At 42.7% G+C, this 23,207-nt stretch overlaps 1 protein-coding gene across 4 annotated transcripts in view; it reads right to left on the reverse strand.

The window, feature by feature from the left end:
- Positions 1–3,226: 3,226 nt before the first annotated feature.
- The window catches only part of LOC121695751 (solute carrier family 45 member 4), a 60,028-nt gene continuing 40,047 nt past the window's right edge, over positions 3,227–23,207 (reverse strand). For all 4 annotated transcript variants that reach the window (XM_042076859.1, XM_042076856.1, XM_042076857.1 and 1 more), the window contains 6 exons: positions 22,750–22,938; positions 17,559–17,738; positions 8,581–9,800; positions 8,132–8,231; positions 7,497–7,708; positions 3,227–7,082 (listed from right to left, as the gene is read on the reverse strand). In XM_042076859.1, the coding sequence (XP_041932793.1) occupies positions 6,708–7,082; positions 7,497–7,708; positions 8,132–8,231; positions 8,581–9,800; positions 17,559–17,738; positions 22,750–22,938 (2,276 nt within the window). In that variant the 3' untranslated portion in view covers positions 3,227–6,707. The remainder of the gene's footprint in view (positions 7,083–7,496; positions 7,709–8,131; positions 8,232–8,580; positions 9,801–17,558; positions 17,739–22,749; positions 22,939–23,207) is intronic.

Genomic DNA, 23,207 nt, shown 5'->3' on the forward strand with positions numbered 1-23,207 from the left:
CAATCGCTCATTGAGCTGTAACCCAATTTTCACCCCCATTCATATTTCACTAGGCTAGTGAATCAACTCTGTACGCCACCTGGTGACTGGGTGTAGAATAGGCTAGCCTAGGCATACTTGCAGTAGCCTAAATTTGACAGTAGCATACATTACAGCACACATGTTTTCTAGAAGGTAGCATTTGAAACAATGCCGCAACATGCTTTTAAAATTAGCCTATAATGTTTTGAAAATATGTGCATATTTCCTAACATAGGCTACAAATACAGAATAGTCGTCAAGACAAATGGTTATAGCCAGGCCTAGGTCTACTAGGCTACCTCTTCTGATTTTTGAAACTGTTTTGACAGTTTCAGAACTTTTCTATTTTCAACTGGTGCTGTTGTTTGTTTGTAGTTTGGGAGGAATGCGCCACTTGGTAATGCTTAATGAACATGTAATATTATAGCCTATATGTAAAGGATGTAAAGGATATTTTGCATTTGCTCCTCTATTACTTTCATAATTATTAGGCTATACATTTTAGGCTATACATTTTTCTCAGTGTTCCTACACATTCTCATTCCAGGAAAGTGTTAAGAAGTCTTATTGATAGGGGCAATACTACAACCCTAAAACAGAAAAAGTTGGGACATTGTGTAAAATGTAAATAAAAACAGAATGTAATAATCTGCAAATCTCTTAAACTCATATTTAATTGCAAAAAGGAAACAGACAACATATCAAATGTTGAAAATTACAAATTTGACTATTTCATGGAAAATATATGTTAATTTCGACTTTGATACCAGCAACATGTTTAAAAAAAAGTTGGGACAGGGTAACAAAATGCTGGAAAAGTTTTTTGGGGAGTTAATCATTTACAGACATAATATTATTAAAACATTCAGAGAATCCAGAGAAATCTTTGCAAACAAGGGACCTCAGATGGCACTGCATCAACACCAGACCTGTTTCCAGACCTGTCATTGTATGGGCTCAGGAAAACCTCTGATAACCATTGTCTATGTGCACAGTTTGATACTTAATTCAAAATCTGCAGCCAAAATTGTAACAGCTAAAATTGTATTGAGACATGATACAGAAATACCACCCTCTTATCTGGGCCTGAGCTTGTTTAAAATGGACTGAGGTAACATGGAAAAAGCTCCTGTGGTTAGACCAATCAAAGTTTGCCATTCTTTTTGGAAATCATGGACTCATCTGGGCTAAAGAGGAGAGGGCCTATCCAAGTATCCAACCTATCCAACTTGTTTTAGTGCTCAGTTCCAAACCCAACATCTATGACGGTGTGGAGGAGCATTAGTGCCTACAGCTTTTCCAGGGACTAGTACCTTGAATATTTCAGGAAAACAATGTCAAAATGAATTATGCACATATTTAAATAGTATTTCTCCATAGAGGAAGAGTCCAGGTGCTAAGATGGACTGTCTTCAGATCAGATTTGTCAAATTAGGTGCATAATGGAATGAAAAACATGACTAAGAATACCCCAGTTGAGCAACTGAAATCAGGAAAATCCAGACCCTGGTACTGAAATCCTATATCAGTGAGTAATGGGACAACATTTCATTCTCAGAACTGTAGCAAATGGTCTCCTCAGTTCATAAACATTTACAGAATTTTGTGAATGAAGAGGTGAAGCAGCACAGTGGTAAACATGCTCCCGTCCCAACTTTTTTTGAAACATGTTGCTGGCACCAAATTCAAAATTAACATATATTTTCCATGAAATAGTCAACATTTTCATTTTCAACATTTGATATATTGTCTATGTCCTTTTTGCTGCTAAATACAGGTTTACGAGACTTGTATATTATCACATTCTGTTTTTATTTACATTTTACACAACGTCCCAACCTTTTCTGTTTTGGGGTTGTAGACTGCCAGATAACCCAGCTAACTCTAGTCACAAAAAGCAACTGGATAACATATGTGCATCATGTATAATTTCAAGATCGTCATGGGTTTCTTACGAAACCATTTAGGTTTTCTTATGGATTTCTGCAGCAATTATAAAGGCAAAGAATGTGGTCACAAGATGGCAACATTTAGTTACATTTGCAGAAAACATTTACATCTGCAGTCCACCAGGGGGTGCCAACATCCTGATTCACAACAGGGAAAAGACCCATGTGCTAGCAGCAGTATGTGACAACCCATGTATTGGCACAAGATTTCACATAGGCCTACACCAGAGGCTCACACCAGTCAGTCAGCCTATATCACCCTATATATTTTTTAGTATGTGGGCACTGAATAATAATAATTTAAAAAAAACACTTAAGTTTTAGTTTCTAAAGCCCAGAGGTGGACAGTAACTAAGTACATTTACTTAGTTAATATTTTACTTGAGAATTAATATTTTTGGTAAAACTCCACTACATTTGAAAGACAAATACTGTACTTTTGACTCCACTACATTTGAAATATGAGCATGAAGTACTCGTTACTTTTCACCACATTTGATTCTTTAAATGCAACAATGCGATAGACCATCTTGAAGTTAATTTTTTCAATAGTTCAATTTGAACTTGGCTGAATTGGCTGTGGTAATGATGGTGACAATAGATTTCTTATCAGAACATCCTCCATGTAGCCTGGGAGAACCCAGACGAACCTGTTAGCAATTTAGATTTTAGAAGTGGTCTGGTGTTAACCAGGCTATCCTCCATGGCCATTGCGAAATTGGAATGAAATTTTGCCTACATTATTAAACGATAAATAATCTACTCATAATGGAGTTATCTGGTTTTATATTCGGTAGTGAGAATGTTTTAGATTTGTGAACAGAGAATGAATAATGGTTTAAATTATATTATTGCATCCATTTGAACAGTTGCAAAGTTACGAAAAAAGGTAATATTTTTTTGTTGTATGTAAGGAACTAAAAGGTCTCTTCAAGTCTTATGACCAACCAAAGGATTTATACCATATTAATGACCAATTAAACATTAAATTTCAATACATTAAAAAAGGAAAAATATGTGTACTTCTGAATACGGTACTTAGGCCTAAGTATTTTTAAAAGCAAGTACCTCTGTACTTCAACTTAAGTAAAAAATCTGACTTAGCAACATTCACTTTAGTAAAGAAATTGTGTACTTCGTCCACCTCTGCTAAGGCCAGCAGGTGAGGTGACTGCATGTCATGTCTGCAACTTAGTGAGAGACATTCTAAATGAGTTCAGAGAGAAGTCGGAATAAAATAAACAGACAGGAAACAGTTTGGTTAAGATTCTTTAAAGGTGCATTCAATACAGTGTTTTTTTTTTCAATGTTTCTATATTAGAAGGCTCAAGCTTATGTACAGACTTTATATACATGTCTTTTAGAAAAAAAATCCTAATATAAAATAATCAGCTTTTTAATAGCAGCAAAAGAAACTATTTAAATGAATATTTACAACTTTGAATAACAAGGCATATAGTACACTGCAATTAGTCTGTATTTCCCCATTCATAGTTTTTTTTTCCTTGAAGTAACATCCATATAAATTTCCTCAAGAGAAAAATTCTGACTCCCAGTTCATTCTAAGACTCAAAATGTGTAACATAATTTGTCAGTGAAGACGTGAGAGACAGTTAAATTTTCCTATGATTAATAAAATAACTGAAAAAAGCAACCGGTGCATTCTTAGGACAAAAAAAGTCTGTTCAAGAAATAAAATTTTCCGCAGTGGGATTTAAAGTGTGATTTGTAAACCAGACAGACTGTAAAGACGTGAGGAAAGGGAAACAATTGAGGTGTGATTTTTATCGCGTGTGTGCACACACACACACACGCACACACACAAACATACACTGCATGATGGACCACACAGAGACCGACACGCACATACACGCTCACTCACTCACAACTGTATTCCAGTCGTAACCAACCCACATCCCTTGCATTAACTCTACTGTAAATATATCTCTCTGTATATATATTTTCTTTAAATAAAAGTTGAAGTGTCCATTACCAAGAGGTCAAAAAATAAATATCCACAGTTCAGTTATTTCTTTCTTTTGCAAGATGATTTTCTAAAACTGTATGTGCAAGTTCTGTGCAATGTCAGATCTTCTGCTCGTAACACATAGAAAAACAAACAAATATTACATTCAGTACTTGACATTGTCACCTGATGGAATCAAAAGTTCTACTCCCCAAGCAAGGCCTAATTCAAATCACTCCATGTCAACATTCTGCCATCTGCAGCAAGAGTTCTGGAGCTGAATACATACTCCATTGCTTCTCAGAAACACCCAGTTTGCACTTCAAGTATTTAAAGACAGCTGTTCTCAAAAAAAAAGAAAATCTATGAATACATTGCTGTAGTAAATAGAATATACCAACAACCATTCATGCATGACAATTTCACCCCAGTGTTATAAAACAAATCAACTTTACTGAGGCAGATAGCATTATTGCAACTGATTATTTGCCTGATTTCTCAGTAAGGGAAAACAATAATTTTTTGTGTACGGTCTGTCTTCAAGTTTGGCTTCTCTGAGACACTGAAAATGTACTTCGCCGTTAATTCGATTCTCTACTTCTATGGAACAGAAGTATTACCATCATAAGTAATGTAAAATGGAAACCATTTTTTAGAAGAAGAAAAATATATATACCTGTGGTAACATTACACCTCCGACTGATAGCTTTGCAAAAAGGAGGGCAGAACTCAGAACTAAAGGGCCCTACTCTGCCCTATGAACATGCCATTGGAGAAAAAAAAGGTTTTAGGGCGCAGAACAATATGCCCTGAATACGCCAAAACATACAGCGATTTCTCCCTATGGAGAACTGTTAGGCCACAGCTATGGGTCATCACCATGGCCTTTGTCCCCATCTTAAGCTGTGCAAACATAAGAGTGAAAAGGAGATTGAATCACGGTGAGGACTTGTTTGGAAGATCTGACTGTGTGGGGAATTTTAGAGAAAGACTAAACTAAAGTCTTACTCTCTTCTTTCATCCAAGCCCCACTCCACTGCCGCACATGCAGCAACCAGGTGCAAATGTAAACAGACTAGTGAGAGGACTTAACTCAACTCAATACTTTTTTTGTTTGTCAGAAACAAACATAGGAGATTGTGTTTTGAGGACAGGACAAAAAAAGGGAAAAGAAAAACAAAAAAATTAGAGAGAGAGAAAAAAAAAAAAAAAAAAAGAGAGACACCGCTACATTTGTCTTCATGGTAATTCCTGCACAGTTCAAGTTCTGCCACAAAAGTGCTGCCAGCAACAGGCACCATCAGCCTCAAACTCCCCTAAAGTCGCCCCCCCCCACCCAACCACCACCCCCTGTCTCCTCCAAGCACAGGCACACCTGGATATAAACATCTCTGAAGTGACATCCAGCAAAGAGCATTGACCTTGTGTCGAGAGACAGCCAACTCCAAAAGATTAAAGAAACGAAAACGAAGGGAGCTGAGAAAAAAAACAAATGTCCTTTCAAACGCGCTCCACTTCTCCATCCTGTTGCTTCTCTTTTATTTGGTATCAGGCTAATACTCTACAACTCTGATGCAGCATTGAGATTTTTTATTTGTTATATCGATTCTAAAAAGTGTTTCGACCGCCTTCGACCACCATGAGATCTAATGCCCTTGAGGTGGCAATGTCAGGCTTTGCGCAGAAAGGTTGAGGATGTGTGTGGACCTGAAACACCTGGTTAAAACGAACACCAGATGGACCCAATGAGACCGCTCCAGAAGACCCAGGCAAACCCCCTCAGGTACTGCCATAGTGCCTTATCCAGGTGTCAAAATTGAGCTCTTCGATGCCCAACTCGGGGAATGACCCCAAAATCTCAGAGCGCTCCTGACGATGTGAGCACCTAAACACACCAGCTTTCTTGTATTTTTAAATAAAGCCAAGTGAAGTCTACAAGTCCACAAAGTAAAACATTACTCTGATAAGAGTCGTTTAACTGGGCAACTTTTGGTAACTGCAATGTCTCCAGTCATCATGAGACATCAGGTCGAACAAGAAAAGAAAATGCTAAATATAATAACTTAAGGGAAAATATAAATGTTTGTATATGTATGTATATATCTCTATATGTATATTCAAAGGAAATATTCTCACAGACATTTTTGTTTAAACTTTCCTTTCCATCTTTACATTGGGGGGTAAAAGTGAGTGGGAGAGGTGTGTGTCTTTCAGAGTTCCTCCACACCATCCTGAACACACTTCCCCCCCTGACCCCTGATGTGTCCAGTCCAGGGACGCCCCCTGGTGGCCCTGAGAGGGAGAGACGGGCAAGTGCCCGCTCCACACTGAGCCCTGAGTCCGGCCAGGCCAGGCCCACAAGCTCGAGAAGAAAAAAACGCGCGCACACGCGCACACACACACACACACACACACACAAACAAAAATGAACTGAGGACGAAATGAAGAAACAGCTTTTTTAGTCTCTTGTTTCAAGTTCTATCCTCTGGTCCTCTCTTGCTCTCTCTCTCTCGCTCTCTCCTGGACGCATGCAAGAGAATGAGATCGGAGACCACTGTGCACTGATGGGAATGTTTTATGCCTCATTGGTGACAACCACTTTGAGGCTGTGTGAGTGTGTGTATGAGTGTGTGCATGAGTGTGTGCATGAGTGTGTGCATGAGTGTGTGCGTGTGCGTTGTTTGTCACAACCGCTGTGGAGTGCTGCATTGCGTTGCGTCTTGTTTGTCATACGCTAGTCTGTTTTCATGCACTTCGTTCCTCGTGCACGGTCACAGGGTGGACTCGCACTCCACCTTGCAGGTGGTGGTGGCGGCACCCTTGCGGGTCAGCTTGAGCACGCTGGGCTTCTCCACGACTTCCAGGGACGAGGTCGCCGACGAGGACGTCAGCGCTTTGGTCTGCTCGCCCTTGCCGTGTGCCCCGTCGCCGTCCTGCGGGTAGATGACCAAGAAGCACGCGGTCAGGAAGCCCAGGAAGGAGCCGCCGGACGCCACGATGGGGATGACGCGCACGCTGCCCGTGGCCTCCACCATGGCGCCCAGCGCTGACGCCACCAGGATCTGAGAGATGTACACCTGGCACGACAGGATGGCGCAGTCGATGCCAAAGCCTCGCTTGGAATTGCCTGGACTGTGGTGGATGTACTGAAAGAAACGGAGAGGAAAACTCGTGAACACCACCACTAATTTAGCAAATTTCTATTTGAAAATTTGCTAAATGCGATTGATGTCAAGTACTTTGTACTTACACCATTCATATCAATCACTATGGGCCGGTTTGCTGTTCAAGGATTAAGCCTAGTCTTAGACTAAGAGCTTCTTTTTAATGGGGATTTTCATTCAGGTTCTTTTTGAGCCTAAGAAGAGGCTTAATCAGTGTGCCAGAAACCGACCCCAAAAGAACAGTTTCATGGGTCATGGAAATCCTACAACATGAGCGCATGAACAGAGTAGATGTGCTCTATTAGCTCTGCCTCAATAGCACTGTATCTATTGAGAATGGTACTCCTCAGCATCCTTAAGTGAATAATCAACATGATCTCTGCGGTGGCCTCTCACCTCTTTGATTTCGTGGTACTGGCCGAGCAGGGCGTACGGGCAGTAGGAGATGCTCATGGAGATGACCCCCATGCTGCTGATCATCACCATGGCCACGTAGACGTTGGGGAACATGGCCATGACGGCCGTGCCGATGGAGAAGCCCAGCGTGCCCAGGATGTAGATGACCTTGATGCTGAGGTCAAAGTTGTCCAGGTACTTCTGGAGTAGCGCTGTATGAAGAGCAACAGTAAGCAGAGACATCAGATGGGAAATTAAGATGGGGACAGAGGGTCCACTGTGGCAGTCAGAGGGTGGGTACCTGCCACATGTCTGTGTATATGCATTGGCCAGTAAACCTGCTCTGTTAGTGTCTGTGCACGTTTGCATCTGTATGCTTCTGTGAGTGGATCTGCTACTGTATATGGCGTGTTGTGAGTAGGCGTCTGCAAGTCTGTATAGGTATTGGTATATGTGGCAGAGTGTGACTACTTTATTAGTGTGTGTGTGTTTTATTTTGTGTGTGTGTGTGTGTGTGTGTGTGTGTGTGTGTGTGTGTGTGTGTGTGTGTGTGTGTGTGGCTGACTGTATCTATATCTCTGTATCTATCTCTCTCTCTCTCTCTCTCTCTCTCTCTCTGTGTGTGTGTGTCTCACCTGAGCACACGGCAGCTGTGGCAGCGTAGATGACCAGTCCCCAGCAGCCCATCTGCACTCCTTTATGATAGTTATACAGAGCTGTGGAGTTGGCAGCAGCCTGATACAACACATACACAACACATACACACGGCATCAGTCCAGCAGCAAACTCACCCTTCCGATGAATGAGCAGGACTTTCAGCATTGTTGCAACTGCGCGACTAGCGATGTCTTTGGAAGACATTTTTGTTAATGTCATCTTAGAGAGGCATGTGAATGGTCTAACAGTGGCTCATAGATTGCAAATTTACCGCTGGATATCATGGTATAATATCATCAGTATATGATACCATCAATATATATGATACCATCAATAGTGTATGATACCATCAATAGTATATATAACCCATTGCTAAAAGGTTTGCTGCTTTGATGCCACGTGCCATTTTTATATCTATGATCCTTACCGTAGGGTCTCCCTCGAAGATGACCTGGCCCATGAAGTCAGTGTAGAAGACGGCCTCTGCGATGATGGAGAACCAGGTGAGCAGGTGGCAGATGCAGAGGCGCATCAGCTCCCGGGGCATCTTCAGCATGGACATCCACAAGAGCCGGACGGTGGTCTCTGTCTCGCCCTCCTCGCTCTCCGTGTCGCCGCTGGAGTTGGTGTTGCCGCTCTGGTGGCGCGCGCGCTTGACGGTCGTGGTCGTGCGCTTGCGCTGCTGCCGCTTCTGCATCTCGTAGATGTCGTTCATGCTGCGCGACGACTTGATGAGGAGGGCGGCATTGGCGCGCCGATAGCGGTAGCGGTGGGAGCCCACGCGGCCGTAGTAGGAGAAGGTGCAGGACGGCTGGCGGTAGAAGGTGTGGCGCCGGCGGCGGATGGAGGCGTTGGCGCTGGAGGCCTTGAGGCCCGAGGGGCCCGAGCGCGGCCGGCCGTTGGTGCCCACGCCATTGCCGTTGGCGTCGCCGCCGCCGGGCGCGTGGCCGTTGGGCGACTTGGGCGAGTCGTCCAGCTGGCAGTTGTTGAGCAGCGCCTCTTCGCCGCCCTCACGCTCCAGCTCCTGGAGGAACGCCGACAGGCGGCTAAAGCGGGCGGTCCCCGCTCCTCCTCCGCCGCCGGACGGTCCGTCGCTAGCCCGGCTGGCCATGCGCAGGAAGTCCTGGCTGCCGGCGCTGCTGCTGCGCCTGGGCGGCGAGCCGTGGTACGACGACAGCCGGTCGGCGAAGATGGACGGCTCGATCTGCCGCAGGAAGGACGCGTCGGCCTCCAGGTGGTCCAGCGTGGCGTCGGCCATGGCCAGCACCGAGTCGCTCTTGCTCCGCACCATCTCCACGTCCAGGAACTCCATGTCCAGTTCGTCCCGCTCGTCCTCCTCGTCGTAGAGGTCGCAGCGCTCGTCGCCGTCCTCGTCCTCGTCGTCCAGCAGCAGGTGCGGCTGGCCATGATGGGCCAGGCTGCCGTTGAGCTTGACTGAGGAGAGCGTGTCGTCCTCCTCGTCCAGCCGGTCCTGCTGCGGGCTGTACTGCAGCTCCTCGATACTGAACAGGTGCAGCGCCACTGACCCGGTGAAGAGCACGGCCGCAAACATGAACAGGATCTGCTCCTGCGATTTGAACGTCCGGCCCAAGAAAGTGTGGGTCCAGTCTAGGCCGCCCAGCGCGTAGCCCACAGCTCCACCAAGACCTGCAGGCACAGACAGAGTCAGAGATTAGCAACAGCTCTGGAATAAGCCAATCATGTCTAAACACAGCTCTGTGTTTAGACATGGACTCACTCCATTCACACATTTGTGGGGTAAAACCTGGTCAAGAGGAGTGATTAAGTAATTAAGTAATTCAAAAATAAAGAGGTACATTTTACTCACACAAATTTGTTTTAAAAGTATAAAAAATAAAAATAAAATAAAAATAAAAATAAAAATTCAGTTTCATCTTAAATCAGGGATGCAGAGGTATGGTCAAAAAGGAGTGAGATTATCGAAGCCCACGCCCCCACAGGAAATATCATATAATTACATTTTGCCACCACCTCTGCAGGGGTGGAGTCAGAGGGGTGGCTCCGGGTGGCACAGGCCACCCTTGAAATTCGATTGGCCACCCCCAAATCTTAGTCTACAATTGGCCATTAACATGGTCTAAGGCAGGACCTTTCTTGATGCACTTGCAGCAGTTTGAAGTATCAGCCGTCAGAAATGTAAGTGGTAAACACGCTTTATTGGCCTACAGGCTACTGCTTGTGCTAACACGCAAAGATATCTATTTACCTATTGCATCTGCCAGCCTATTTATCTAATCACACACTTAAGTCGCCGACATTTGATAGGTCATTAAGTGTTAACTGTAGGCTAGGCCTTTACTTTTGTAAAAGTGTTTAATGGTAATAATCAGAGGTGGGACCAAGTCACTGTTTGGCAAGTCACAAGTAAGTCCCAAGTCTTAGCAGTCAAGTCCAAGTCAAGTCCCAAGTAAATACAGAGAAGGGCAAGTCGAGTCCAAGTCCAAGTCACATCAAAGCCAAGTCGAGTCCAAGTCCAAGTCCCAATCTTTTTCAAGTCCTGAACAAGTCATTAGGTACTCTTCACTTAATAATGCCATTATTAGACTATCGATCATAATTTTAGCACTTCCATCTAATCCACAGTATTTTTTTTATGAATACAGATTAAAATATGTTCAATGTTTCGGTCTTGTAATCTTTTACGACATATGCATGTGCATACCTGTGTAATATACAGATGTGCATACCTGAGTAATCTGTACAAAACGGATAGCTACATGACACTCAGCACAGCTGCAAATATATATAATGTTTTTCCAAATTGCGGAGCCCACTGTAAGGATGAGTAATAATTTGACTGATGGTATTTCACTGCGCTAGGCCACAGATTTGCCTGCAAACAATTTATTAGGCTGTCTGCCAGTGGTGACTCATAAGGGAAGCCAAGGTCAACACTTTTATATTATTTAAAAGATAATAATGACAGTAATTTTGTTTTAAAGTATTCATTTCTTAAGAAATACTAGACATTTGATGCTGTTTATCTAATTTGTAAATGGTGCACTGTCACTTTAAGCCCATTGTGTGCCACTGTCCACATGTTCTCATAATGATTTTTTTTTACCAGCTCCGTTCAAATATAGCCTATGGCTAGTCCACAAACTCAAACATTGTTTGTGCCACATGTATAGCACAATATTAACAATGATAAGCATGATATTAAGTTGGCACAAACAGCTTTCATTCCTTTGGAAAGAGAATCATGTATGACATGATGCTTGCTTGACATTTTCTGTTTGCAATTAAAAGTGAATTATGAGCCTGGTAGCCAGTAGCCAGCTAGCTACAGTAGCTGAGTGGAATGCGTTTCAATTGGCATATCATGTGCTTCATGTAAATAAATTATTTAATACTTCAAGACTCACCAGTTCCATTACACAAGGCAAAGACAACTCTTCATAATATTCTTGTCCACTTTCCAAATCACAGTGAGTGCAGCTATGTCATAGTGACCTGGATCTCATAGTTTATAACAGTATAGTAGACTAGTGAGAACCGGATAAATTCACAATCTCCTCTAATCTCGTATTTGTTGCCTCCACGATTTCTTTTTATATGTTTCTTATATTTAAAAGAAGATATCAATCATCATCAACAATGACAAACCAGCTGGAACCTATTCGTTTTCTCTCCCTCTCGTGCGTGCTTAGATGCGTTCTCAATTAAATGCAGTAGGCTAGCATAAGTTTAAGTTGGATCTTAATGGAGAGGACTCGAAAAGTATTATCTTTATGTAACATGCTGTTGGTGCTTTTTGACAAACGTTCTCTAACAAGAGTGCAAATCAGTTTGCAGTAAAGCTACTAGTGATTGGCTAAATGTTGGTCCTTCCTCTGTCTCTTGGTGCCCTACACACAGTGCGTAACGCGTGTGGGGGTAGTGGCAGTAGGCTACTGAACTGTGCTCTGGCCGCTTGTCTCCGCTATTTTTTATTTATTTTTTAGTCGCGGGAAAGCGTCTCTGGGTTGACTGGTACACGATCAGGAAATTTAGTTTTTGATTCGAGACATGTCAAGTCATCACAAGTCAAAGAGGCAAAGTCCGAGTCAAGTCTTGAGTGAATAGTATTCAAGTCCAAGTCGAGTCGCAAGTCATGCCGAATTTTATCAAGTCAAGTCTGAAGTCATTAAAATCATGACTCGAGTCTGACTCGAGTCCAAGTCATGTGACTCGAGTCCACATGTCTGGTAATAATGTCCTAATGTAATGTTAAGAAAACTTTTCATTTATGGTTCATCAAGCTTAGGCCTACTCACTAAACACTCGTGGCATCTAGGCTACAGGTAGCGATATTCTGATGACATGTATGACCATTCAACCAGTCAAGCATTTGTTGTAAAATATTGAAATTATTGGAAGTTTACATAGCTTAGGCTAAACTGTATGCTTATTTCGTCCCCAATAGCTGTTTTATTCGTCCCGATCAGGAGGGATAAATGAAACATTGTGCACGTTCCACTTTTGCTTATAATAATTAAATAATTCCTGAACGCAGGGCTGGACTGGCCATCTGGCATACTTTTTCCTTTTTTTTATTGGCCGAGCCAGTCTTTATAAAAGTTCATTTTCCATAGTAGCGCGTGACAACAAAATCATATGCCTGCGTTCTGTTCCCAGAGCTTTCTCTGTCTATGATCTGCAGCGTTTCTCAAATTATGAGCCTCCTCGACAAGTAGATTGCTGGTCTACAGAGCCATAAATTTAAATTACGCCCCACTTCTGTCTGTTAATTTGCGGCACAATTGAATGATATTATAGAACCGCGGACCGAAAGGTTTCCCCGATCAGGAAATACTCCTTAATTTGCAACTTTTTGTAGGCCTAACAGAGGTAGCCTAAATATCGTGCCTATGGCGATGTCCGCTTAAAAGAAAAAAAAAAAACATTTATTTCACTTGTCTCTCTGGATTGAACGCAGAATGTGGGCTGTTGCGCAAATAGATGAATGAGGGAGGGAGATTCCGTTAACAAAAACCTAAAGTTTTGCTAACATTTTCTCCATTATTATCGTAAAATATGTCTCCATGCAGGGCAGGGCTGGTTCTAACCTAGGCTAGGCTACTATATTTGGGTGGGCTGGTAGAAATTTTGGGTGAGCAACATAGCAAAGCTGTCAAATTGGATCAAAACTAACATAAACACAAAACAATAAGTACTACCTAGCTTGAGTTACTGCAGCCAACAGCCAGGGATAGGCATGTCTGATGTATTTAAAATACAAATTTGTATTTTATTTAGTTGGAAAAAAATGGCATTGTATTTTGTATCAAAATACTTTATAGGTTTGTAGTTTAAAAATACTGCCAAATACTTTTGGTAAAACCAATAACCTACTTTTGGTGATGTGATTATAAAAGTGAAAAACAATGAATGCAGCACTGGTGCTGACTTGTAATTTGCCCACAGTTGTTGTCATCAGAATATTGAGATTCAGGCAGATAAGTAACATGTAGGTTGCTCACACACTCATCCCAACCTCAAGTTTCTTGAGGACTTTAGTCATCCAATTCAAACACATGGAGCCGGTTATGTGGTTGCCCTGCAACAAGTTGCCCCATGTGCAACGTTAACCATTGTTTGCTCACATACACAATACACTCCTTCATACCACCCTCAAGTTTCTTGAGAACTTTAAAGAAAATAAACAAATAGACAAAAAAGCAGGTCAAATTATTTTAACAGCTACAAAAATAGATGCACATAGATATAAGTTATTGTGGGGGGAAAATGTATTGGATGAGTATATTTGTATATCTTCATTTAATAGAATAGAATAAAATGGATTATATTTTAATGTCCCCATGATGGAATTTGTTTTAGCACAGCATAGCCCAGGGACAGACAACTTAGATAATTAACTTTAATATGTTTGTATTATTTTATTCAAATACAAAGACATTTTATGTGAGAGTAAGGTATTTGTGTTTTTTTTTTTCTTTCAATTTATGAGTATGGTGTTTGTGTCTGGTTTCCCTAATGTATTTGTGCTAATTTCACATCTTGAGCCTGTTTCTGTTTATCTGGTTGTTTTGCCTTATGCCACCCTTGAATTAATCAGTGCCTCACCAGTGCCACCCTTGTTAAAAATGTCTAGAATCGCCACTGCACCTCTGCCATCCAGGGCTCACCCTATTCACACAAAAATGTTCTTTATATGAAAATACACTGTCCCAGTTCCTTCCCTTATTCTGTCTGCTGGGGCCTGACTTTAGCTGGTACAGTAGCTGGCTTGTCTTGACAGAGGAGCTGGGCCACACTGGGTAGATATGATGGTAGCCACTCTCTCTGTGTGTATAGCACTCTGGCAGTGATTCAACAGAGCATGCACTCCCTTGTTAGCATAATTAATCTCTTTCATGCAGAAAGTACATTTGGCATGTCCCTTTTTTTCAATTTTTTTTAAAAAAGTCTGACATTTTGAATTTGTGTTTGGCTGTCTTGACCTCAATCTCCGTTTCAACCTGTAACCAAGACCAGTTCCAATTTGTTTTACAACCCTCATCCACTTTCTTAACTGTTAGTGCCTCACTCTCATCAAATTCTCTCATTCTGTAAATCAAAAGTTGCATATATTAGCCATAGTGTTACCCTAGACCTGACAGTATCATAACAGAGTGCAAAATAGTTCACTTCACTTTGCCCCCTTTCCCAATGCGCCCCAAAATAACGTTATTCTGCACGAAAATGTACAACATATTACATGTTTCAGAAATACTACCCATCCCTGGGAACAGGCAGATTACATCTATAGTTGGCCATATAATGACATACTTAGGTTAATACTGTATTTCACCAGTTAGGGCACAAAAATGGCCAGTAGCTGCACTGTGTAGCCTATCTTGACATGTCTTTAAGTTTTGGGTTACAATATACAGGTAGTGGGCTCTCTGTTGATTTTAATGAGTAGGCCTAAGCCTAAAGTTACAGCATTTCTATCACAATTGACCAGACTTTGACCTTTTGTCTTTTAACAAAATTCTGGCTATGATTGTTCCTTGTATTGCTTCATGAGCCATCACTGCACCTATTGCATTCTACTGTAGCCTTAAGCCTAGCTCAGTCATTATGTTGTACCACATCACCCTCCATTAGAAGTGCAATGAGCTGCATTGAGCATAATAAACTGCATTTAGAATTCCAAATCCATATTTCCAGATATTTTGGTAAAAGTAACTTAAAAGTAATACAATAGTAGTGTAATGCCTTACAATTCAGAGACAGTAATATTATAATGTAATGAATTACTTTGAATAAGTAATACATAATATATTACGATTTTGAAGTAACTTGCCCAACACTGATTAAACCACATGTCACTGCTTGACTAAATGAAAAATATAGGCTACTGAACATCCATGGAGATCGTCCAAATCTAAATGTTTGGGTTCAGTTTATGAAGTGTTGCTACAGCATGATACTGTGTGTTTGTTATTTATGGGGGGGAATCAGGGGGGGATTTTGGTATCGGTGGGCTTGTGTGTGTGTGTGTGTGTGTGTGTGTGTGTGTGGGGGGGGGGGGGTGTAGTGGGCCGGTCCAGGAGAAAATTGCCAGGGCCGAATTTTGTTCCCAGTCCGACCCTGCTCAAGCATGAATGAGTTTGTAAGTTAGGCTACGATGTACATAGACGGAATATGATTATTCTAAAGTTTCACTTGTAAGTAGCCTTCAGTTTAACATATTTATCTAACACTGTATATCTTTCTTCTATTTCTGTTAGGTGCCGCTTCACTCAACTGGATGGTCAGGCTGACTGCAACCGTAGGCCTACTGAATAGATGGCAGGGAAGCACAGCACACGGGAATTTATAAATGAAGAAGAGTGAATAAATGCACTTGCTTTTCAAACTGATAACAAGTTGTCAATGGTTATTTATGCAAGCTTGTGTAGCCTAAACCAGACATACTTAGGCCTAGCCAAATGTATCCTGGCTGTAGATAAAGCAGGGTATGAATTTCCCAATATTTTGCCAGATTTATAGTGGTTTACTGCGGTTTAATATGAATTGAAATACCATTGAAATCACATTGATCTTTAGTTTGGTTGTAATTTCAACATGGTTTCAATATTTATTTTAATTGAAATACAATTGAAATTCCGCTGGTCTATAGTTAATAAAGCAACATTGTTTCAATATTAACTGAGGGTGCAAACTGATGTTAAATCAACATCGAAATCCGACATTGAGTCAATGATTTATGGTTGACAATGTAATGTTGATTCTACATAGTTTCAATGCCCGTCTGCTATCTGGGATATTATACACAATGCTGGCAATGCTAAGAACAATTAGCATCCTCGTTTATCTTACTTACATTGAGTTGACTGTGTGGCTTAATCCACAGATGTGGTGAAGCACTGTTTCGTTATGGTTTGCTAAGGAGTAACCCATTGCTTGAAATAGTGGAGAGCTGGGATGAGAACATTGTGTCAAATCTTCGCATTGTATCACGGAGTGATTTATTATTAGCTGTGTAAAGTCTGAGTTGAAATGTCCAGGGATATTCCAACTCATGGAACGTCTCTCGGCCAATCAGAAACAAATAAATAGTTCCATAGAACCCAATTGTTGTATAACTAGCACTAACCTGGTATAGTTATTGTAAAGACTGTAATGACACATTAGGACAACCTAAACATTACACAATGCAAATGGTAGAAATTATGTGATTAGAAGACATCAAATATGGTTAACCTTACCTTTCTTGCAAAAAAGACCAGGCGCGACACAAAATTAGTGGATCCCGGACTGATAGATGTAACGTTAAATCCTTGCAGTGAGTGCAGTGAAGTGCAGCCTTGTGGCAGTAGGATAATGGTGCGCAGCAAATGTGATTTTTACGTGCGCAGCTTTTTGATTTAGTGTTGTCTTACACTTCCTATGTTTCATGGACTGTAACGGTAGGCTATGTGTTTATGTAGTCATTTTAATACAGAATTAACTTTGATGAAATTATAATCAGACACTTCAACCCCCCCCCCAAAGAAAAACTCGTCGGATCTGCACGATTCACACAAGTCCCCCAGACAGCCGTGAAAAAGGCGGCATCAGCAAAAAGGCGCGCTGTTTGCATCCCTGTTAAATGAGTAACTTAAACATCACTAGTATCTCAAGTTCAAGTCAGAAGAACTAAAAGGGGGTATAGCATTGTAATATACAGTGCTTTAGTCGCCAGTGTGATACACACAGGCAATTTTGTCATTCTTTGCATTCTAAATGTTAATCATTGCCATGTGAAACTCAGCTTCACTCAAGTTAATGTGTCTCCTCTATAGGGCTCTACACCAGTCTCACACTGTCAGAGTCTTGTGTAGTTTACTTTGGTGCGGAGATGAGGCAGTCACCAGGGATGTGGCAGACACTGATGCTGCACATGGGCCGTACCTGAGGAGAAGGCGTGGATGTTGAGGGCCATGTCCTGCTCTTCAGTGTCAGCCACGTCCAGTAGGTAGGCCCGTATAGGGCCTTCCGTGGCGTCCGCGCAAAAGTCCAGCACCACCACCCCCAGCACGGTCAGCACGATCCCGATGGGTTGCTCGTTCGGCACGTCACCGAGGGCGAGACCTAGCGTGGACAGAACACATGGACCACGTAACAGTGTTAGTGCAGCTAGGCAGTAACTTAGCCTGAGGGACGTGGGGAGGCACTGACCGGCCCGACTGTGCCAGGCAGGGAGCAGAGACAGCACTCCCACACACTCAGTCACACACATGCACTCAGTCACACAATAACGAGTTTTAGGTAAACACATTGATTCACTACAACCATCTGCCCCAGTTACAAGTACACATAGTCATTGCACACACACACACACACAGTGATGGTATTGAACCCATGTTGCAAGGGATAACACATCTACCCATGTTGATTGGTATCTGTGTATTGGCTGACTCACACTCCCCCAAACCCACACACACACACACACACACACACACAGAGCCTCTTCCCCCTGGTCGTTGCCCATCTCCCATGATGCATCCGTCCTTTGACGCTTTGACTTTGACCTAGGGCATGCTTTGCTGTGCCTTGTTTGGGCCATCATCACAGAGAAAGTGTGCGTGCGTGTGTGTGTGTGTGTGTGTGTGTGTGTGTGTGTGTGTGTGTGTGTGTCCTTGCGTGCCTGAGCATGTTGTTTTGGTCACAGACATTTTGAACACACACGCAAATTGAATACATTGACTGTGCTTCAGAATTGCATTTGACTAGGCTATAGGCAACATGGTTATGTCAACGATGCCCGTTGCATGACCTCTGTCAGTACAGTGCTGTACCTTAAGCTTTCCAACAGCTGCAGAAATACAGCAATGCTTGCTGACTTTCCGCCCACGCGGCACAAACATGCTTTATCATTTAAACAGTCACACAAGGGAAATCTGTTTAGCGAACATATTTAGCTAATCAACATGAAGCACAGTGGGAGGGAGAGAGGGAGGGAGAGGGGGAGGGAGGGAGAGAGGGAGAGGGAAAGGGAGAGGGAGAGAGAACGCATCTCATGGCCCCCCTTGAGTCAGCGCTGGAGAGTGCTGTAAGCAAAGCCTTTCTTCCTGACAATGGAGCTGCCGCACAGCAAGCTAGCGCTGGAGACAGGAAGCAGTTTCAGATAGGCAATGAAAGGTAGAAAAGGGGGCACAACAGGAAACATTTCCCTGTGAACTGGTTCCTAGTCCTTTCCCATGTCACGGAGAATGACAGGGTTCACACACACACACACACACACACACACACACACACACACACACACGCTACAAAAAGGGACACATATACGCTCACTACGAGGAGTCTAGCCCACTCGCTGTCCCACGATCCCAGACTGTCTCCTTGTCTACAAGCTGGTCACAGAGCTGGAGTGCTGACATAGTTACTTGCTGTACCCTGGCTACCAAACAAACAAACTCACAGGTGTTTCTTTCCTTAAATTGCTGTTCGCACAATTCCCAAACGCGAGACTCCCAAGTCAAGGTCAGTCTATTTGGCAGCGGCTGTGGTGTCGTGTGTACCGGAGCAAAATGCCAACTGGACAGCCTAAATGTGTTTTGACACTTCCCCTTTAGCTTCCTTGTAATTGGTCAGGTGGCTGAAGGGCATCCAACTTAACTAAGGCTACTGATCCTTTCTCCAGAGTGACTTGAGTATTATCAACCTGAGAGGAAATCATTTTCCTCAGCTTATTATATAAACTGATGGACAAAGGGATACCCCCCCCCCCCCCCCCCCACCCCCCACTGACCCCACCTCACAATTGACTTAGCTGAGCCAGTGTTCGCGTAATGTGGAAATGTGTATCTGTATTGGCTTTGTATGTATTGACGTTCATTGATGTGTCGTGAACAGTGACGTCTATATTGTTTTCATCTGGGCTTATATTTATTTTTTTACATAAATCTGCGGCTTGGGTCATTATTTCGATAACACTTATTGTTCCTTCTGCCTAATCAATGAAGAAATGAGGTATTCATCTTTATCATTACAAATGGCCATTATAACATTATGAAGGAGATACTGTACATAAATGCTCTCTATGAAAGGAAAATCAATAATGGTATTGTTCATTTTATCAAAGGCAAACGACAGGTTAAACGACAGGTTAAACGGGAGTAATAACTACACTCATTATGTTCTAGATAAACAAGATATGGACCTATAATTGCTTATTACACCTTGGCTAATTTTGAATAATTTTTGAATAATTTTGTTGACATTTTATGAGTGTATACTGTGTACATGTCCGTGGGTGCATCTGCGAGTGCTTGTGTGGCTCATTCTCAGACAGGCACCCTGTGCAACTGAAAGTGTGAATTCCTGTCGCAAATAGAAATCACACCAGCTGACTGTCGCAGAGTCAAATGATCCGTCTGTACGTGCCAGGATCCACAGCGGCCCTCCGAACCTGGGCATTAGGCTGGCACACTCCTACGCAGCCCTGCTTATCTTATCTTGCTCTGCCAGTCTGACAGTGCCACGCCTGGCACCGTCTCGATCAACCGACTGTTCAGCAGACAAAACGTCTGAACACATCTCAATTCTCCTCATTTCCACTATGCGCAAAGAGACATTGTTATTCAAGTCATGGAGAATGAGAGTGACACCTAAACTACTCCTGGAGATTGGGGGGCCAAATATTCTCAACAGCTTCAGCCTGTGGTGGGAGATCTGGGAGAACAGGCTATATTTCAAATCCACTTTTAGTCTTAAGATCAAACAGCACCTACACAAGATAGCCCTCATTTTAGTCTACTCTGTGGTAGCACACATCTAAAAAGCTTTTGAGTTACGGTGATTAGCACTCCACTGAACGCTTTTTCCCTCCTTGTCTTTATATTTATCCCTAGACATGACCTTTTTGATGGTTGGTGGTTGCCCTTTTTCATTTAATCCGCAGCTCAGGATCTTTAAGAAGATGCACTGTGCATTAAACAAGGAAAGATCTCTGCACTCATTGATCCAATCCTAGAGTATTTCCTTAACTTAACTTGCACGGTAATGGTGAAAGTGCTCAATGGCTGACTAGCCTACAAATGTGATACACCTATGAGCGAGCCGTTTGGATCGTTCAACGATTGTTGTGTGACGACGAGTCACGAGTGGGGCAGCCGTGTGGTACTGGTTAGGGCTTCGGGCTTGTAACCGAAGGGTTGCCGGTTCGATCCCCGACCCAGTAGGAAAAATGTGGGAAGTGGTTGAGCACTGCTCTCCCATGCCCACACCCACAGCTGAAGTGTCCTTGAGCAAGGCACCTAACCCCTCACTGCTCCCCGAGCGCCGCTGTAGCAGGCAGCTCACTGCTCCGGATGTGCGTGTGTGCTCACGGTGTGTTTACTGTGTGCTGTGTGTGAGCCTCGAGGACAGAGTCACAAAGCCACAAAGTCATTGATGCAACTTTGCGTGTCAAGGAGTGGTTAGAAGGATGCATTTTGCCATGATCAGGGCTTAAATTTCACTGCGGGATTGCGGGTATTGCGCATAATTTGTTCAAGTCCCGCAACTCTAGCCATCATAATGCGAGAAATTCCCGCATACACTTTTACAGCCTGTCTGATGACGTTAATATAGCCTAATCATTAAGTGGCGTGAATGCGGTGCTATTGACCGGACTGATCAACTACCGAGTTGAATTGAACATAGCCTCATGCAGACGCACACACACACGGAGAGAGAGAGAGAGAGAGAGAGAGAGAGAGAGAGAGAGAGAGAGAGAGAGACAGAGAGAGAGAGAGAGAGAGAGAGAGAGAGAGAACCACTTTGCGCTTACACAAAGAGGCTACGCTACCATGGCAAACTTTTACATCTGGAAAGAGCTCCTTGGTAACTATCCTGCTAGCTCAGGTCACGTCAACACTTGATCCCAGAAAGATTGTCTTCGACATGTTAGTTTTTTGAACATTTATTGTCTCTAATGACATAGAAAACATAATGATTTGCATACACATACCGCACTATGCACAACTTTTATTCACTAGCGACTACAGCCTAAAACCGTCAGGTTGAAGGGGGGCTAATTACTCCATAGAATTACTCTCAGGTATTTTCTTAAAGTGACAGGCACTCAATTACACCTACTCATCACCAATGTGCACTCAATTGGACCTACACACCACATTAAAGATATGCCTAAGTGTTATAGGTTAAACGTCAATATGAGGCATTCAAATTACTAAATATGTTTAGCTACTATAGTAATTACTAGTAAAATGCTATACTTTAAAAAATGCATTATTAAATAAATACACTCTATATGAATTCAAAAATATATGATAGAAACATATCACATAAGCTATCATTTTCAGTGTGTGTTTGTGTGTGTGGAGAGAGTCAAGCAGAATCTAGGATGTCCACTGTTGTGAATGATCCCACTACAGTATATATTACTGATGACGTCAGGGTGGTGGGGGCCCCAAAATCAAACACTTTTTTTTTTTAAAGTATTGAAATCGCAATTCTTGACTTGGTATCAGAATCGACCCCCCCCCCCCCCCCCCCCAAATTGTGTAAATCCCCCCTACATGAATAACCTAAGGGGGGAATTCCCCCCCATTTTGAAAAATGAATTTTAAGCCCTGATGATGATCCTCTGAACCAATGGTGTGACTCATTTCTTGAGAACCAAACATTTGATCTACCTTATACAAAAGAAGATACTTTGGCTACCCCATGTACTTTGCTTCTAAAAAAAAAAAAATGATTGATGCAACTTGGCATCTCCATGATATTACAAGAATGTGTTGGGCCTGTCATTTAATTAAGAAAATAAATTAAAGCTGGCTGGCTATGGTTGTTAGCCTAGTGGTACTATAGCCTACTGTAGTTACTCTATGCAACAACAACGGGTTAGTGTGTGCTCACTGTGTGTTCACTGTGTGCTGTGTGTGTTTCACTAATTCACGGATTGGGATAAATGCAGAGACCAAATTTCCCTGACGGGATCAAAAGAGTATATATACTTATACTTATTGTGCACTGTGCAAAGTCCTGCACTCATAGACCCAGTATGTGTGTACTTCCTTACTGTTTTTCACCATTAGAATGGTGAAGGTGCACAGTGGTCAGCTGACCGACGGGGCCCTCAGATGGGATTTACCTATGAGCGAGCCGTTAAGGAAGAGCGCCACGCCAAGGAGCACACCAACGCACAGCGCCAGGATGAAGGGGCGCCGGCGGCCCCAGCGCAGCGTGCAGCGGTCACTAGCCGAGCCAATCAGCGGCGTGAAGATCAGGCCCAGGACGGGACTCAGGAACCACGTCAAGCTGTAGTATTGTTCTGGAAGACCTGCAGATTGAAAGATAGACATGGACAGAGAGAGAGAGGGGGGAGAGGGAGAGAGAGGGAGACAGAGAGCCCATTAGAAAAACAACTATAAATCTACAATACTATCAACACAACAAACAAAAAAAAGTTAATGCTCACACGTGAGGTCAGGGTTTAACAGGCAGCTGTTATTGTGTCACGCCACTAATCCCCTATCCCTGGGTTCATGCACAGCTCAATGCAGGGGGAGAGCTCAAAGCCATGTCATGTCATTTTTTCCCTCTTTCCCT

The sequence above is a fragment of the Alosa sapidissima genome, chromosome 21 (genome assembly GCF_018492685.1).
Source record: "Alosa sapidissima isolate fAloSap1 chromosome 21, fAloSap1.pri, whole genome shotgun sequence".
NCBI classification, from domain to species: domain Eukaryota; kingdom Metazoa; phylum Chordata; class Actinopteri; order Clupeiformes; family Clupeidae; genus Alosa; species Alosa sapidissima.